Raw genomic sequence first — 18,635 nt, forward strand, 5'->3', positions numbered from 1 at the left:
GGGAGAGGAAACTGGAGTTTACCCAATGATTTATCGCTGCTTATGACATTTTGCTGTCGGTACAGTGAAGGCCTCCCAGAATCTGGTTTGTCCTCCTGTTAGAAAAGAAACACAAGAAAGGCATACAGATTTCTTGCATCAGATATCTGTGGGAAACAAATCTCTTGAGTAGTTTCATAGAAATGAAATTCCTGCAGGTAGATACCTTAAATAGCAAAGCAACACAACAGTTCTGTGTGAAACGATCACACAAAAATGTGCAATTGGAAATGGCAAAAGTTTTCTAACCTTAGAAATTAGGATTTTGCAATAAAATATAACATTAAATCTGTTACTCTGATTTTCTTTCTCATTTATGGTCATTGCATGTATCATCAGTCAATGACAAATTGTGTTCATTTGGCAGAAGAATTTTGTTGTACCTTTTTAGGAGGTGTGGCAGCAGCTGAAGGAAGTGAGACATGCACAAAGTCATCTGAAGTGCAGGGTGGAGGAGATGTGGCTGGTGTCCCCAAAGGTGTTCCCTTCCCCACTGCTGAAAAGTGGGAGCAAAACTTATTTCAGTAAGGTTCCCATTTCCACATTTCAGCTGAACATTGTATGTGAAGAATTGTGTGTTTAAACAGGATCTCAACCACTTCTTAGATCTCTCTCAACTATTGAGCAAGATAAAAGCGCAGAGTTTCCAGTGGACCTATTTCAGACCTGGGCACTCAATTCACTGGAATTTATTTCCTCTCTCAGTATTTGCACTAGTACTACCCTGGATGACCTGGTACTCTGTTCACAGAATTAATGGCTCAAGCCTCTCAAATAGCCAAGTGCTGCAGTTCCAATTTATGAAGCAGACAGCACAATTTATAGTGAGAATTTCTATTTTAGTAATACAAAAACACAGCACGTACCAGATGTGCCAAAAGCTTTGCTGTAAGGTTGCGATGCTGACTGGGATGACTCTGATGGGACAATTCCAGGGGAGGTTGGTGGAGTGGTCATACCACAAACTGCAGAAGGACTCCAGATGGTAACCTATGCAAAAGTAATACACAATAAACACAGATCAGCAAAGCTCATAACAGGAACACGTGCACTGCGAGACATCCGTATCCAGGTTCTGACATTGCAAACAAGATGGGAATGAAATCTGAAACGTATGCAAAGCTCTGACCAGTTCACAGCACTTCCCAAAACCATGACTTTTTTTTAAGACTGTCACAAGAAGGTACACTTGTACCTTGCAAGGCACTGAACACACACTGCATGTGATCCTCTCCTTTACCTGCTGTGGCTCAGTTGACAGCTTTATTGACTGCGGGCTCAGAATCTGAGGTAGCTGCCCTGGCAGTTGTGATAGTGTTAGTCGAGGAGTGGAATATGGGGTAGATGTCCCTGAAAATGTAAAAAGATAAATAAAGTATCCTACATACCAAATACCAAACAATTATTCTTATGGTTAATATTGAAATGTTTTATTTAAAAGCCTTTAAGTCCATTAAACATATGCAGTCATAGCTAGCAAACAAGAAAATTCTATTCCAACCCAAGAAAACATGTTTTGAATGTATTACATACTACAGCTTTTGTTTGGTTTGGTTGTCTTGAGGGCCCAGGCAGAAGTAGGCAAAGGTAACTTTGTCAAAGTTCTGTACGTCTGCATGACCAGACATGCATGCATATATAAATAAACATACATGCATATAACATTATATACACATGTTAAATGAAAGCTTGTTTTCCAGTGCTTAAGAATTGGACTTCAAGTGAGATAAATCAATTAAGATGCCCTTTTGCTATAGGGGCCATTTTCTTCCTGGAAATGGGTATTCATTAGACATCAGGCAGATCTTACCATAGCTGCTCTGTGTGTCAATGTAATGGCTGGCACTGGGGTCAGTTTGATGATGTTTTAAGTTTGTACAGGATTTCCGAGACGCAGAGTAATAGCCATCTTCATATGAGGCTTCTGCAGGGTCCAGGGAGATTTTGGCACATTCTATCACAACATCATGAGTTTCTAGTCTTTTCCACCTGCAGACAGTTTTTGGATCCAAAAGAGTAAGTTAGTCAATTATTGCTACGAACAAAGGTTCCTGGAGATTTCAGGAATTGGCTTGTAGGATGGCCCATTTGATCCAAACTGCCTTGTATGCTCCCAAATGCAAAACAAGGCACCGTACAGAAATTGTAACCAGATGACTTGTGAAAAGGGGGTCTCAGATAGGAGACAAACAGCTTTGATATAGGGATCCATAAGGTCTGCCATGGAGCATTCTGGAAAGGAGGAATAGCATATGAAGATTCGGTTGATCCTGAGCTTCGGCAGCTGTAGAAATCAGCTCATTTAGACTCAGATGTTGGTTGCCAAAATTTAGAAATGCCAGCAGACAGGGAACCATATTATTTAAGCAACTGCCACCTGCAATGCCAGTTTCAGGTCTGTGTTTTGGCTCCTAAGTTTTGGGAACGTCCTTTATTATTACTACCACCTTCGCTTGGAAATCTTTTCTCACTAAATTTAGCAGCCATATCAGATCTGCCCAATATTTCAAGGGATGGAAGTTCACTGTAAAGAAGAGAAAGCACAGAAGGCTGTCTATTAGGCTGTCTATGAAAGGCTGAGTTACTTTTGAATATCAAGACACGTGAAAGATACCAAATCAGAAGGCTTCAAATTGTAGTTTTGTGCCAACTGAATTCCTCAGTGGTGCCACCCTCTCTCCATCCCCCTCCTCCCTGTCTGAGAGAAGCCTGCAAAACTGAGCACTGTGATATTCAATAGGTTCCCATTTAGCAGTGTTTTCCTAGTGGCTCTGAAAAGCAGGGCAAGAGCACTACTGTGCAGCAACAAGAGTCAATTTCTCCTCTTCATTGGCTGGGCCTGTGGAGACAAGAGAAAAGCAGCAAGTGGTGCTGCTGCAGGCAAATGAGCCTATTTCTAAAGAAAACTAATACAGCTGATGTTAAGACATACCTGTTAAAAGAACTGATCTGTTAATGGAACCAATGTCTAGGTACCAAAACAAAGACACACCAAAGCCATTTCAAATGGGCAAATCCCACCAAGTACTACAACAGACCAAAAAATATGACCCAAAACTTACGCCAATGTTTCCTTCCTATTATAAGGGATTTTTTTCTTAGAACTTTGAGAATGTTTGACTATAAAGCCATAAAATTAAGACAAAGTCAGCAGTTGGGTAAGAGACAGATTCTATCCCAAAATCAAAATGAATACAGAGCCCCAACATCGCTGTTAACGGCCCTTCATGACAAAAGGCTGCTTATTCATCCAGCTGTCAGCCTGGATGAAGAAATTTTACATTTACCTGGTGGACTTAGGAAAAATGGATGGCAAAACACCACTGGCACACACTGTTGTCAAGAGAAAAGGTTTTGCTGTAAGCCTTCTGAAATATGTCAAGTACAAACTGCTAGTTTGCAGTCTTTCCTAGTAGCAGAGAGAACGTATGTACCTTCGTGGGTCCAGTTCATGGTCCTTAGATCCAGTCACTAATTCTGGATGAATTCGCACATGTTCCATCATTGGCTGAATGAGCAAGAGCAAAAAAAAAAGTACAGACTTCAATTAAAACATTTTTTTCTGCTTGCACTAAACTACACAAAGCTGAAACTCCTGATCACAAAAATCAATGGGATTTTTGCATTTAACAGATGTTCAAAGCTGACACACATTGCCAGATTCAAGAGATGATCCTGTTCCCAAATGAGCTTTCATCCCTGTAGTACCCTGTCTTTATACATTTTTGTTGAGTAGCACTCAGTTAAATAAAACAGTGTACTAATGTAGCACATAACTGCCTTTGAACAGCTATGAATTCCTTGTCTCAGATAACGTAGAGCTGAAGTGCATTTTTACCTTGACTACCTCTTCAAAGGTCCCCAAGTTTTCCTTCATACTGTAGTGAGAACGCAGAAAGGAGACAAAATTGCAAGGATACATTCCATAAAGCCGATGAAAGAGAGCATAAACACTGGCATGAAGATGGACAAGATAAATCTCTGCCACGTGACCTGGAAAAAGTAGTTAGATTTTATTTTTTTTCAGTACATTGGAGTAAAGAACAACACCTCAAGAAGGCAGGCAAAGTGCTTTTAAATTTGAAATGCTAACTGGAAAGTCTTCAGAGTTATGAACATTCCCTAGCAAAGCTGTGAAGCCTTCGGAGTGAACAAGCAAATACTCACTCATCCAATCACAGCTAACACAAGAAATAGATATAGACTATTAAGAATTAAAGGATGCTGGTTGGAATTTGTCCCTTCTATCCAAATGTAAAGGTCGAAACCACTCTAGATAGTAAGACAGCTTGCAAGATTGACCAAATGATTAAAAAAAGACAAGGTATGCTTCACTTCCAAAGTAAAAACTGAAAGGTTGTCTCTACACAAAGCATTCTGACTCGACTCTTACCAGCCATCTTTCCTCCTATTAAATTCCAATCTTAATTGCCAGTGTCAAATGGCCCTCTGTACCTCTGTGTGCTTAACCCAGCCTCTGTCCACACAGCCCTAAGACATCCATGTGTAACTACAGTGTTACATCTCAGATAACTCAGGATTTCTGCAAAACCGATGTTGTAACTAAGCTGACTAGGTTTGATGACATTTCAGTACTATTGATAGTTGTAATTAAAATAAACTCACGCACGTTGTTTTCCTCTCCTACCCATCCATACCTCAGAATCTCAAATTCCTACATATCTGCCTCAAATTTAGCAGTTTTCCCTTCTCTATTAATTAACATAAACCCCTGCTTTTTCACTGCCATCAATGTAGCCTTTCTGGCCAGTGACACTTCACATAATAGCAGCATCACGCTAAAGAATCTAAGACCTCTAATTTTTGAGTACAGATGTACAAGCCAATGCTGTCAAAGAACAGCATACCTTGTGAGCTGCAACATTTTCTGCATTTAAATAATCTGAAACCATTAGGAATCTCACAAAAGAAAGGGTGTAAGAATCTCAAGGATACTGCTACATTGCAACTGCATGCAACCAAACTGAAATCTCACCTGGATTCTGCAAGCACCAGGCTGAGAGACGCCCAAAGATACCAAAGAAATCATGGAGGTACTGTTTGCCAGACTGAGGAATCATTGGCAACATGGTTATTAGCACTAGGACACCTGTGGTGAGTACTACTACATCTGTGTCAGTCTGCAAGAAGGGAAAAAACTTGCATTAGTTGACTAGAGGTTGTTTTTTCCAAGGGTGAAGTGAATGCTGGAATCATCATCATGAAAAATGTCCTCTAGATTGAAACACTCTCTCCAAAACATTCCATAACTTAATGGACCAAGGTTATTGTTTCTTTCAACCATAATAAATTTAAGAAATATTGTAAGTTCTTGTTCTTAACCTGTCACTTGCCCGTTGCTTTTCTGTTGAAAACACCTTCACTTAAGAATGGAACATCACCACAATTCCATCAATTAGGTAAGAAAAAAATCACTGGTATGTGAAGCATCTTATGTACTGCCTGTCTTTCTTCCCCAGAGCCAAGCACAATGCACTTCAGCATCTAAGAAATGGCAAACCTGACCAGAGCATTCAAGGATGTTGGCCAACTACCAACACAAAGATCAGATGATATTCTACCAAATGTGTATTCCTGCAAACAAGTTACCTGTGACAGTGCCCAGTAAGTTTGCAGGATAAATGATTCAAGTGATAAATTATTATATAAATTATTGTGTCTTTTAAATCTTCACTGAATCAAAAGCTAGCTTCTCACAGTTTCAGAGTCTTCCAATGTTCAACAACAACAAAAAAAAACAAAACAGCACTGTTGAAACACTGAGACCTGAGGGTGGCAATGCTGTATGGCATACAAGCATAAACAATGCCTGGTTGATGACTCCAGTTGGTAAATATTTCAAAAAGCAGCAACTCAAACAACTGTCAGAACTCTATGGCTTATATTGAGAAAAAGGGCTGTGGGAGTAAAAACCTTTAACTAGATACAATAAAGAACCAAATTTTAAAGCATGACCAGGACACATTCAAACTTTTTCCCTGTGCAGCACCTACTTGCTCCCCCAGTTCAATGCATGTTTTCCTTTGCAGTTGCTCTGCTGCTGTTTGGCTCATCTATGCTGTGGAGAGTGGAATGCAGTGCCTTAGAGGTATGCATTTCAGAATGCACTAGTGGGAAGTTACTGTATTTCTTACTAAGATCACATTCAAGGTATCTGTCAGCTTTGCCAATAGCTCTCAATCTCTGGCACAGTTAAAAATAATACCAAAAGAAGAGTTTTGGTGAACTTTTCTAACACGAAGCTCTGCAGTGCCTTCTTTAAAGAGAAGACTGTCAGTAACAACAGGGTCAGCACAGAATATTCAATTGAAATTTTTAAACTCTATAGTTTAATCAGCATCTCTTCTCACAGCTTAACTAAATGACATCAAAGCAGAAAAATACCTTGCATTGCAAGTATGCACGTTTACCTCAAGTGTACAAGTGTGACAGTTCTTACCTTGAGACATTTAAGCAATGAGAGCAGGAGAGGTGCTTGAGAAAGCTTATGTTTCCACGATGGTTGTCTTCTTATCACATGTCCCAGCAGCGAGAGAGTGGGTAAACGAGTAGCAGCTTTGCCCATATATTCATTAATTTTGTCCAGAAGGTGCTGATGGAAGATTTGCAGAGAGGCAGAAAAAGGGAAGTTTTGTGTTTTGTTTTTTAAATGCTGAACTGATATATGTTCTTTTCCACCAATCTACATTCAACAGTTTGCTATTGTCAGTTATGGAAACTAAGGCAACTTTACACGTACACAGGATCTAACAACAGATCCAAACATTAAAATGATATAATGATACATACATATATAAAATGTTATTATATAATTTGGTCAAAATGATACCACATAATTTGCTCAGCCAAAATAAACATTTCCAGTGCCCTCCACTCAATCTATTTAAGAACGTTTACTTGCTCTCAAAACACCCATTTTTTTTCAGGTTGAGGAATCCAGCATTGAACAAGCAGCAGCAGCACTTCCAAGAGACAACATCACTCCTCAAGGTTTTAAATTTCAGAACAGCCTGGCCAGTTTAAACAACCCCAGGAATGGAGTCTTCTGAAGACTTTAAAAAAAAAACCCACAAAAAACACTGCAGTGCTCTTACTACAGAGATACTGTATCTCTACAACAAGACAATTACATATCATAATGTAAAAGCTGAATTCTAGCAGATGTTATTTCAAGGTTTCTTTAATTATGAGGCTAACATTTGTCATATTTTACTTTTATTTTTTACCTTGTCGTGAGGCTCCTGCAATGTGGACAGTATATGCAGTGCTTGCTGAGAATTGGTTTCCAAGTAATAGTCCACCAGGCTGTTCACAAGCATAGGTCCACGGTCTTAACAAGAAAAAAGACAACATATGTTTCAATACACTAGAAATGAAGCATTTGTTACAGGAATGTTGCTCAACTTTATAACAACAGTTGCACAATTTATGACACAAACTAGGACTTAACTGTTACCAGACCTTTGAGAGAAGATCTCAGCTACAATTGATGGAGCAACCGCTTTCAGCTCGGTAGGAAATGAACTTGCAAGCTCTTTTGTTTGTTTTAATAGCAATGACTGTGACACTGTCTGACCTTAAAAACCTGGAGGTAGCTGAACTGCAGGAGTATTCCACCCAGTAGGAGAAGAGTTCAGGAGCAATTCTATCCTCACTCCCTTTACTAGAAGGACATTAACAGCGCTCTCACTCCCTGAAAAGGCTCCATCAACATAAGGGATGCTTTAGTAACAGAAAGTGTTCTCTTCAGGGTTGGGTTTTTTGTTTCCAGTGAGTGGAATTCCACCAGTTCCCATAACGTACATAACACCTAATTCTTTTTACATACAATCCACAAAGAAAGTTTCATGAGTTTGCATCTTGAGGTTATGCCCCAGGAAACTCCAGTCATTTCATAACAGCATTTTAACAGTTATATAACAAACCTTTGGAGAGGCATGCCATTAAGCAAAACAGACCAAAGAGGAGACTCAAGCCTTAAAGCCATTTAAATTTCAAATACTAAGAGTTTCTTTCAAGCCATATTCACAAAACAATGTATTTGATAGAAAAAAAGAAAAAAAAACACCACTATTCTACATTTACTCGTGCCTAAGTAGAATTCTACCACCATAAGGATACGTACCACAGATGAGATTATCTTTGAATGCAGCTGTTATGTCTTCCAGAACACCCAGAATTGGAGAATCCAGCATTGAGAGGAGCTCACCAACATTCCCTTGCTGAGCCATGATGCATGTACTAACATGAATGTGGAGGTTAAAATGTCAAGGAGTTCCTCATTTGTGCCTCTACCAGACTAGGAGAGAAGAGATGAATGAGCTTTCCTTTTTCCCTACATCTCTCACCACTTCCTTTTCTCTTTTCTGCAGTATTGGCCATTCAACAGCTTCACACTGAAACAATTGCTAGAGTTCACACACCTGCAACAAAAGCTCTGAGAGAAGAGTTTGGGGTTGTTTTTGTTTTTAATGTTTGTTTGTTTTTAAGATATTAATGTCTTTTATGGAAGACTTTGGCTAGTGTACACTGACTATGACTGTCACAATATTAATTTAAACAAAATACTCCCTGAAACCACTCATTTTCTTAACAGCAATTCCTCTTCAACCAACCACTTTGCATTAGTGGTCTACATTCTGGAAGAAATCCACAGCTCAAGATCCTTCACCACTAGATGAGAATTTCTCTGCCCTCAGCCTTCCATTATTGCATACTAACAGATCTGTGCTTTAATATTTGCAATGTGGCCAAGTTGCAGCTGTTCAAAAACTCAGGGTTACTACAGCTGCTGTTGCCTGGCCATCCATGCATACTAAATTACAAGCTTTGCAGTACAACACATTTCAATTTCACATGTATGATTTGTGCATTCTATATTAAAAACTCCACAGCACACAAGCTGTACAGATCATTACAAACAACACTGTGTAGATTAAATGACTCAGGTCATCTCTGCAGTACTGAGCAAGAGTAAATGTAAACCATCTCAGTCTTTTTAAGGGCTTCCTCTCAAGGAGCACTGGGGGAAAGGTGTAGTTACCACACCTACCTATTACAATACATCAATTTTTCCTTCATCCATAAGATTCCTATGCTGAACTCTTCCAAATGACAGAGGGAATTTGGCTTCAAATCACACTGAATTTTGTCAGTAAGGTTTTCTTTTTTCTTTACCAGCCAGCATGCATATTTCATTTCCTCTATGGAAGGCAGGACTGACATGCACCAGGCTTACATACAAGAATTTTATTGTATTTTTTTTTTACTGGAATTGTGTATACTGTACCTGTTCTGTGGATGCCTTGAGCTTCTGTCTGCAATGCTGTCAACCACACAGCTTTCATGATCACTAAGTAAAGAAAAAAACATGACAAGGTTAACAAAGTTTAAAGCTTATCTCTTCCTTATCAAACCAGGTAAATTTAGAACAGCAGAGCTCAGTATGTCCTGTACTGGAGAAAGGAGGACCTGTGCCTGTAAGAGGTCAGCCCTTAGTTTTGGAAAACACCACCAAGTATTGCAATTATGCCTCTTCTGGAATTGTCCATAAGTTAGGCTGCACAATGGCCTCAAACCAGATGGCTTTCACGAGATCACAGCTTTCTACTGTGAATCTTAAGCTGCTGCAAAAAGAGTTTTATTTTATAGGTAAAAACTTACAAAAAAAAAGTCTTCTCTTACCTAGAAAACTTTGAACCCAGCAAAATTTCTATAATATTAAAGTCCTCAGTCTCTAGCTAAAACACTGTTACACATTAGCCAAGGACTATGTATCCACGTTCTATTTTGGAAATAATGTTATCATTACTTCTGTAGGTATTACTTTCTCTAGAGCTTACATCTGACAGTTAGTGGATTGCAGGAGTTAACCTGTTCGCCAGTAATCTTTGTCATTTGCAACATATCACTTCCTATATGCAGAACTGCCCAAGGTCACTTTTATTGGGGCCACAAGCCATCAGCTTACTTAATTTGGCACTGACTGCAATTTCAAAGGTGATAATATAGCACCACGCTCACAACAGGCATTTCTATAGCAACAAACTTTCTTAAAATGCTTCAGCAATCACAGTTCCAGAACACAGAATCACCCTCGATTCTCAATGATCACAGACAGATCAGCAGCTCAAAGAAAAGCAGCTACCTGACAATTCCCAGGACATTTCATGGCTCGTGTTGGCACGACCTTAAAAACCGTGCACTCAGAAACCAGCTGGTACTGTGAGAAGAACCTCGACTGAAGAGAATAGAAGAGAAAGTTGGGGGTGGAGGGGAAAGTGCTGCATTTCACTCGAATACATAAGAGCTCAGAATGCTTTCCAAAAAGATGAGGGGCAGAACTTGTTCTTGCATTGGGTTTATTTTGCTTTGACTTTGGAGGTTTTACAGACTTCCAAGCTTTAAGTTCTTCCTCAAAGAACTTTGCTGGTCAGAGAGAAGCAATGCTCAAAGTGGGAAATCATCCACTGAAAAAGTTTAAAGTCATTCCTCTACACAACCTAAGTAGTCAATCTTCTGCTTCACTGTTCATTTTCAGGAGCCAAGTGTTTCATCAGTTTCTAGTAATCACTGAAACATTCCATTTAGTAAATTACAGTTATATTGAGATACCCAGAACTCACACAGTCCCAGAGATAGTTTACTACAAGTCACCAACTCCATTACATCCGAGAACATTACCTTTGAGATCACCCAAGGCCTGCTAACGTACATCCCTCATTCCCCATCAGGATTCAGCCTCAGCTTCGGTTAAGCAAGGGATTCATGGGCTTCCTAAGCAACATGAACTAATTGTTTAAAGTCTTGTTAACAAGAGATGGATGACCACACCCCCAAAGCTGCAAGCAAAACCTGTTTTGAGAGTTGAAGTGGCATAAATAGCAGTCTCTGCTTCTTTCTTATTTCTTTTTTCTTTACCCCATCATGACCTTGTCAATGGTATTTTCTTTGCTCCCCACACCCACCATTGCCTAAGCACCTTTTACATACAGAACTGAACTCACCACCCAAAATGCTTTTATTTCTGATTTTCCTCTAGGAATACCACATTGTGCTGGAGCAGATTGTCACGACACCAGTAAAAAGGTCAACAGCAGGTCTTCCCAAGCCTGGTACTGCCAGAGGAGAGCTACAGCATGGTGGCATCAAGAACCACCTATGCCACAGCAGTGGCTGGATTTTGGTGGCCAGGTTCAGCGCTACCCTTGCAGTCAGATGGGAAGAACTCTGGCTGAAGTGTTCAGCAGGTACAAGGATTTCAAACTTTATGCTGTTGGCACATACAAACACTACAGTCAGACCAAAGCAAGGTGGACACTGCAAGCTTAATCCATGATAACTACACGCAGAGGTAACTAATAACTTCCCAAGCCCCCTGAACTAATTAAAACAGATGGCTCAAGCGACCCTGTGCCAAGAAATCCAGCACAGTCAAAATGAATTTGCCTTACACTTAGTTGTGCACTGAAAGCACTCGCCATGAACTGGAGCCATGCTCCAGAAGCCAGCATTCAAAATATGAAAAGAATCCCAAAGCCAGGTTTAACAGTGGGATGGTATTAGAGGGGAAAGTTGATCAGCTGAATAAAAACCAGTACAAAGTTGTCACCCCACTGCACACAATTAGTCCTTTAAAAAACAAACTTTTAAAAAGCAAATCTGTTTGATGCAACATTTCCTTTGAAGACCTTTGTGAGGAAGAGATTTGAAATCCTAAGAGCGCACAACGCACAGCAGAAATGAACAAACCAGGGAAATCCACAACAGCATCACCACTGTGTCATGCTTTAAAGACAGAAAAACAAGCGCGGTTCCCAGGAGCTGTGGTGATTTCTGACTAATCCCACAGTAACCTGGGACGTGATTTTCCAATCTTTAGATAAGGATCTCAAGACAGACCAGGCTGGGGAACGTCCAGTACCTTGGAACAAAACAAGATCATCCACTGAAAGCCACAGCAGTTTGCACCTGGGATTGGTATGGCATCTGTGGTGACCAGATCTCCCTTAGATCTCTGCACTGTCATATCATGGTTGTGCCTTGCTTCTCAGACACACAGCATAAAGACAAGTCTCTACTTCTTCCATCACTAGCTGCTGCAATCATTCCCCCACAAGAAGGATTTCCACGTCCACACAGCAATCCTCAGAACGGACAGCACTGAAACAATGCAACTTCTCCATGCAGTTTGAGGCTCTTCACTACCATTAGGTTTATGTAAAATGTCCAATGTGCTCAGTAATTAAGATCGAAAAAATTCTGCTTCGTTACCTTTTAACATTTCTTCTCATCAGAAGATACAAACACCAAGAACAAGATAGTTATTCTTATATTCAGCACCTTCCATAAAGACAAATTTAACTGAAGTGTGGTCTTTAAGTACCAGCACCACTTCAGAGCCAGCTTAAGAGGGAAAACAAAGAAGCCGAGAAGCAAAGAATCAAATTAAAAAGTTCTCAGTGGTTAATTTAACCACAACACAATACAGCTGAGCTGCAAGCACGACAAAAGGGAAAGACTACACAAATGTTCATTGGAAAAGGCTACGGAGAGAAGGAGAAAAAGTATTTCAAAAGACTACGACTTCTGTAAGTATTTCTGTCAAGAGATGTTCTTCTGTTTGGTGTATTTTTATCTCCAGCCAAGGGAAAAGGCAGCTGGTAGTGCCAGTTATGCCTCTGTGAGGGGTGGGGAGGAGGGGGACGCACTCAACATACACACCTGCTCCTCCTGTAACGTCCTTAGCGTTGGCTACAGTGAAGCAGTTCAGAAGCACTTACTGCTGGGGTCATGTCAGCATTTCATCCCTTTTCACAGAATCACAGAATCACCCGGGTTGGAAGGGACCCCAAGGATCATGTAGTTCCAACCCCCCTGCCTAGCAGGGCCACCAAACATACATATTCAGATCAGGTTGCCCAGGACCCCGTCCAACCTGGCCTTAAACACGTCCAAGGACGGGGCATCCACAACCTCCCTGGGCAGCCTGTTCCAGGGCCTAACCACTCTCCTAGTAAAGAACTTCCCCCTAACATCTAACCTAAATCTTCCCTCCTTCAACTTAAAACCATTTCCCCTTGTCCTGCTGTTGTCAGCCCTTTTCTTGAAGAGTTTACTCCCCTCCTGGGTGTAGGTTCCCTTCAGGTATTGATAGGCTGCAATGAGGTCACCCCGCAGCCTTCTCTTCTCCAGGCTGAACAAGCCCAACTCCCTCAGCCTGTCCTCATAGGGGAGGTGCTCCAGCCCCCTGATCATCTTAGTCGCCCTCCTCTGGACCCTTTCCAAAATCTCAATGTCTTTCTTGTACTGAGGGCTCCACACCTGGACACAGTACTCCAGATGGGGCCTCACAAGAGGTTTTCATTAAATACAGTTTGAGACATACAAGGGAATGGTTATTTGCCCCCAACCAAAAGCACGTAGATGTTAACAATGTAAGAGCACTGCTGATAGCCACAAAATGAAACTGAAGGCTTACATTCTTCTGTCTGATTCTCACTGCAGGCAAAGCAGGCCACGAATGAGGACAGAAGTATTGCACAGGGGTTGTTATTTCTGAAGAAAAGCTCAGACTGATAAGAACGGAGCCCCTTACGTTCCAAGCTTTCAGATGTTCTATGGTCAAACAGGATACGCCTCACTCCAACGTGAAACACCACAATCCTGGCTTTGGTTTCCTAGAAATATCTGATTTTAGAATTTCTTCACAAGCAAAAAAAGAATGAAAACAGAGTAGGAATAAAAAGCAGTGGTGGCAACAGGGCAGTAAGCAGCTCATAGTGTCCTTTTTTGCCCCATGAAAATATTAACCCTGAACACTTTGAACATGAGTTTGAATGGATCATTACAACAGGCAATACAGTAAATATTCACTTATAAGAATGCAGGCATCTGGCTTCTCCTAATAGTCTACATTTTTTCTGGTTATTTTAAGATCTAACATGAGAACCCACTCTTAAACTCAGTAATTATTTTATAAGGTGTAATTCAATATTACATTCACGTACTTTGTTACAGGTGCTTAAACGAAGCATAGAGACCCACGAAGACCAGCACCTCCACATAAAGAGAGAATCACATTCAGCATCTTTAAAGATTCTTTTGAAACTGTGCTGTGCCAATATACTACACTAATTGCTACCCATCAAACTTCTGACAGAGAGAAAATTGTTTAAAATCAATTCATGCTGAAAAAAAAAGCCCAAACATGGCAGAGATGACACATAACCCTTTGGCAGCAGCCATGCTAACAAGCCAGTTACCAACCCGACAAGGAGTGATTTCAGCTCCTTACATATAACCATATCTACTAACAACAAACAAATATAAACAAGCACTGCTTCTCTATGCCAATTTAATCAACAGCACATGAGGAAAATAAGTTTAGATACAGAATCCTTCTAGAACTACGCACAGAGAGCTCTAGTTCTCACAGCAACACAAGTGAGACTCCTGAACCACTGCTGCAGGTTTGTCTGCCCTTAGGAGAACCCCTTAAGCATATCCCAGGGGTTACAGTGCAATCCAATAGGCCTTGAAACCACTGCAAACCAGCTGCTGTGCTGTCATCCTAATCACCCCAAAATCAAAGCAGGCACTGCACAGAGCCATTACCAAATGATGCTAAACTTCTCAGTTAAAAACAATGAACGATACCCAGGAAAGTGAAATGGGGATACACTGATTCCAAAATTCTGCTCTGTGTCTTAATGTGATACCCAAAGAGGTGTTTATGATCACTCAGTATTATTACTTGTCTTCATCACGTTTTTTTAAATTATGTGAAAACACTGCAGCTGCACATCAGACCAAGCTCTAACAGTCTCTCCAAAAAAGACACTCATCTGGCTACAACGTGCCATAAAATCTGGTATCTCTTCCTCACTTCTGCCACTAAAAAGTTCACTGACCATTTATTTGACTTGCTTATCGTGGAAAATACCTTTTCCAGAGACACACACACGTGTGTGTATATGTGCTGCATGTTATTTGGCTCTTACAGAACCGTGGCCTGTGGTAACCACACCACCAGGTCATTTCAGACCCAACAAGAAGGTGTCTGACAGCCAACAGAATATCAGGGATCACTACAGGTCAGCAGCTCAGCTCTACGTGGAGCCAAGACAACATTCACTGGTTTGATCAGAACATCTGCCATAGCACAGCACATCTCATGTGAGAACCCTTCAGTAGCACTGTTTTCTGTTAGTCACCTAAAGTAACTTCTCAAGTAACAGAGTCAGGTAGCTGAGATTGAAAAACAAAGATAAAGGCATTTAATTAAAGCTTATCTCATGACACATTAGACGCTCTGACTACATTTTCATCTGAGTAATCCACGTCACTCCACAAAAACACAACTTAGCCAAAGGCTGATGAGGCTGTTAACTGAAAAACAGAACAAGAAGAGATGTTTTTGTTGCCGTTTGAGTAAAGGACATAAAATCCTTGATTTCAAGCTCAAATGTAGCTCATTCTGATAAGCAGATCTGGCACCTTGCTGCTGCTTAGCAAACTTCAGAAAGCTGCACTCCCAGTGCTCGCAATAACTGCTGCATGCTCAGCAGTTCCAGTCCTTCAGTTGCCAGCTCCCTGTGGCTCACACAGAGCACTGAGGACCTTCCCCACCTGATGGCATCACTTCAGCACTGCTCCAAGCGATGGTTTCTAACAACTCGCTGCAGAGGAAAGGTCGGGATGGGACCGAAGAACAAAAAGCTCCTGCACTTCTAGAAACAGCTCTACAGACGCGGCCCGATCCCCACGCCGGGCCATTTCTGAGGGGTTTGAATCACGCACTGCTCTGAGGCATGTCTTTCTCCCACTGACTGCCTTGTAAACGGCTCATTAGGGGGAAAAAAAAAAAAAAGAGAGAGAAAGAGGAGCACTGACTGAACAGCCAGCACGATGACAGAGCGCCTTCACAAAGTGAGAACTGCGGAGCTGCAGCTTCCCAAGTTCTCCGTGACAACGGGAAGCCGGACGTTTTTGTGCTCCAACAAACAACTCCCCGAGCGAGGGGAGCCGCCCCCACCCAGGCAGCCCCTCAGGGCCGGGGGGCAGCCGCACACCGCCGCCCGGCGCTGGGAGCGGAGCCGCGGCGGTACTCAGAAAGCGACCCTGCGGGGTGAGGAGGAAGGAGAAGGAAGGGGGAAGAAGGCAAAGGAAGGCGCGCCGCCCCCCAGCCCCGCTCCGCGCACCGCCGCCCCCCAGCCCCCTCCCTTTCTCCCGCCGCCTCGTCCTCAGTGCTCTCCCCGCTCTCGCCTCACGGTATCCCCCGCTCCCTGCCGCTCCTTTCTCCCCCAGCGGGGCGGCGGCAGGCGCGGCACTCACCTCGTCCTCTCCTCCCCTCAGCTGTTTACCGCTCAGGGCTCCCCTGGCCCACAGGGCGCCGCCATCTTGGCCCAGCCTCCCCCTTCCCCCTCCCATTCACGAGCCGCCTCTCTCCTGGAATCCATCCGCCATAGAAAGTAATCCCGCGCAGCTTTCCTACCGCCCTTCCCTCGGCGCCGCGCCGGTCCCACGCCGCCCCTCTCCGACTGCTTTCCCTCATGAACCCTTCTTCCTCTGAGGGAGCCGGAGGGGCCGGACAGATAGCCGCACCCACCCGGTCTCTCACGGCGGAAGGATCCGGACTAGGGCGTCCTGCGGCCGCCGAGAGGTCGCGTGATTCTGGGGGCGGAGCCGCGGGCGGCGGTCACGTGAGGGGGCGGGGCGGGGTGCGGCCGGTAAACAAGGCCCGGCACTGCCTGACTGCCTGGGCCCGGCTCCGCGGTGCTTCTCTACGTGCCGCTGAGCGGCGCCGTACGCGGTTCCTCCCGAGGAGTGATATTGCGTCTGAGATCGCCTGGTTTGGCCCTTTGCGGCAGAGCAGTGGTTGCGAGCATCGTGCTGCTGGCCCGGGCCACGCGCTGAACCAGCAGCCAAAGATCCTTCTTTTTAGGTGTTTTTCTTTTATTCCCGTGGTTAAAATAGGGCTGAGGGGAGAAGCCAGGATGTTGGCTCAGGGAAGGTTCTCCAGCCGCCATATGCCACACAGGTTCTTCAGGCCCGTGTTTCAGCCCTCAGCCCAGCGGGGTCTCAGCGTTCCCCATAGGATGAGTTCAGCAGGGCTGCACCAACAATCCTTTGCAAGCGTTTGATCCAATTCTACCTGTAAGAACTGTCTTCCAGAGAGAAGTGCAGAGATTGGAGTAGAAGCCAGGTGTAAGAAAACACAGCTGTGAGCCCCATGCAACAAGTCACAGCCGATCTTTAACTTCTGCAGCATCAGCTGTGCCTTCTTACAGCAGTTCCTTTGTGCTGCACCTGCAATGGGTTGTTCTGCTTCTGGATGAGATGGAGCTGCTTGATGTGAGCGTGCTTTTAATCCGCTTCTGCTGCATCCATTGCAGTTAATGTTTACTGCAGCTTGGGCTGGGTGATGGCATTTTTTTCTGCTGTGCAGATGTATTTATTGCTTTTCTCACAGAAGAGAGTTCAAGTTAGGATGAGCTTCAGAAAAGAACTGAGAACAATTAGTTGTGTTATTTTACTGTGACTTAATTACTATACCGTTAAATATGACATAGAGAACATGGATGCTATAGGAGAGGTCTGCTGCTAGATTTGAAAGGAAAGATAACACCATTAGAACGGGTGTGATGCACTATAATTAACCTGTTTGTTCTTGCTGAGTTATGCACGTAATCATTTATTCACTTAGGATGCACCAGAGCATGTGACATGTAATAAGAACTCACAGCAATACATAAAATTAAATTGCCTTCAGTTGCCAAGTGAACTCACTGTATATCCCCTATGTGGGTCAGAGCCAGCACAAGGTTCTGAATCCATGCCCTCTCTGGTTCTCCTCTTTGTCTGCTGACCCTGAGATGTGAAGAAAGAAAAGGGAAATGGGATTAATAAGAACATAAAATATGACTGAACACAAAGGGTCACCTCAAAGGTCCTTCTAGGCTAAAATGCACCTCTGACATTCTTTTATTTTCCTTGTATAATCAGCTTGTGTAAATCACCTTTTGCTAATGATTTCACTGAAGAGGTGATAAGTTTAACAGGAGCCACAGAAAGATTTACAGAAGATCACAAGGAGCCACAGTGACAGCTTTCCTGACCACACTCTGGTCCTGGGCTGTTTGTTCCAAAGGAACTCCTGACATAAAATAAAGTAAAAAGGGATGAATGAGAGCTGAATCAGATACAGCAGTGTCCCCCGTCTCTCTTCAGACATTCTAGCATTGTAATAATAGTAATACAGAGTATCTCAGGGATCAATTTGTATTCAGTGATATAGGTGCTTTGTGAGATGATAGCTACTTGGGGAACTAGAATGGCTGATACAGATGATGTTTTGCACAGCCTACTGAAATGAGGAGGTGCAGCCATCCTCCTTCTCCAAAGGACCGTGCCCAGTGCTGTTTGGATCTCCTCTGGAACCAGCTAGCTGCTCAAGTTTGACTGTATGCACTGTTAAATTGTGTTGTATAATTAGTCTGTTCTAGGATTTTGTTTCTGTGGTCGACTTGGTTTTATTATCTCTGGTTTAAGAACAACCAATTGCACTTCATGTC

General features: G+C 42.6%; 1 protein-coding gene across 6 annotated transcripts in view; it reads right to left on the bottom strand.

Moving 5' to 3' along the window:
* Window positions 1–16,694, bottom strand: part of TSC1 (TSC complex subunit 1) — a 27,640-nt gene extending 10,946 nt beyond the window's left edge. For 2 of the 6 annotated variants that reach the window (XM_048965638.1, XM_048965634.1), the window contains exons 1-13: window positions 16,396–16,507; window positions 9,350–9,412; window positions 8,186–8,359; window positions 7,287–7,390; window positions 6,500–6,652; window positions 5,036–5,180; window positions 3,878–4,032; window positions 3,474–3,547; window positions 1,850–2,028; window positions 1,280–1,389; window positions 906–1,029; window positions 423–535; window positions 23–95 (exon numbers count right to left, since the gene is read on the bottom strand). In XM_048965638.1, coding sequence (XP_048821595.1) covers window positions 23–95; window positions 423–535; window positions 906–1,029; window positions 1,280–1,389; window positions 1,850–2,028; window positions 3,474–3,547; window positions 3,878–4,032; window positions 5,036–5,180; window positions 6,500–6,652; window positions 7,287–7,390; window positions 8,186–8,291 — 1,336 coding nt within the window. In that variant the 5' untranslated portion in view covers window positions 8,292–8,359; window positions 9,350–9,412; window positions 16,396–16,507. Of the gene's footprint in view, window positions 1–22; window positions 96–422; window positions 536–905; window positions 1,030–1,279; window positions 1,390–1,849; window positions 2,029–3,473; window positions 3,548–3,877; window positions 4,033–5,035; window positions 5,181–6,499; window positions 6,653–7,286; window positions 7,391–8,185; window positions 8,360–9,349; window positions 9,413–13,540; window positions 15,920–16,395; window positions 16,509–16,555 lie in introns of those variants that run through there. The other 4 variants (XM_048965635.1, XM_048965637.1, XM_048965636.1 and 1 more) reach the window with 4 other exon arrangements.
* Between the last annotated feature and the right edge of the window lie 1,941 nt (window positions 16,695–18,635).

This window comes from Lagopus muta, chromosome 19 (genome assembly GCF_023343835.1).
Source record: "Lagopus muta isolate bLagMut1 chromosome 19, bLagMut1 primary, whole genome shotgun sequence".
Lineage (NCBI taxonomy): Eukaryota > Metazoa > Chordata > Aves > Galliformes > Phasianidae > Lagopus > Lagopus muta.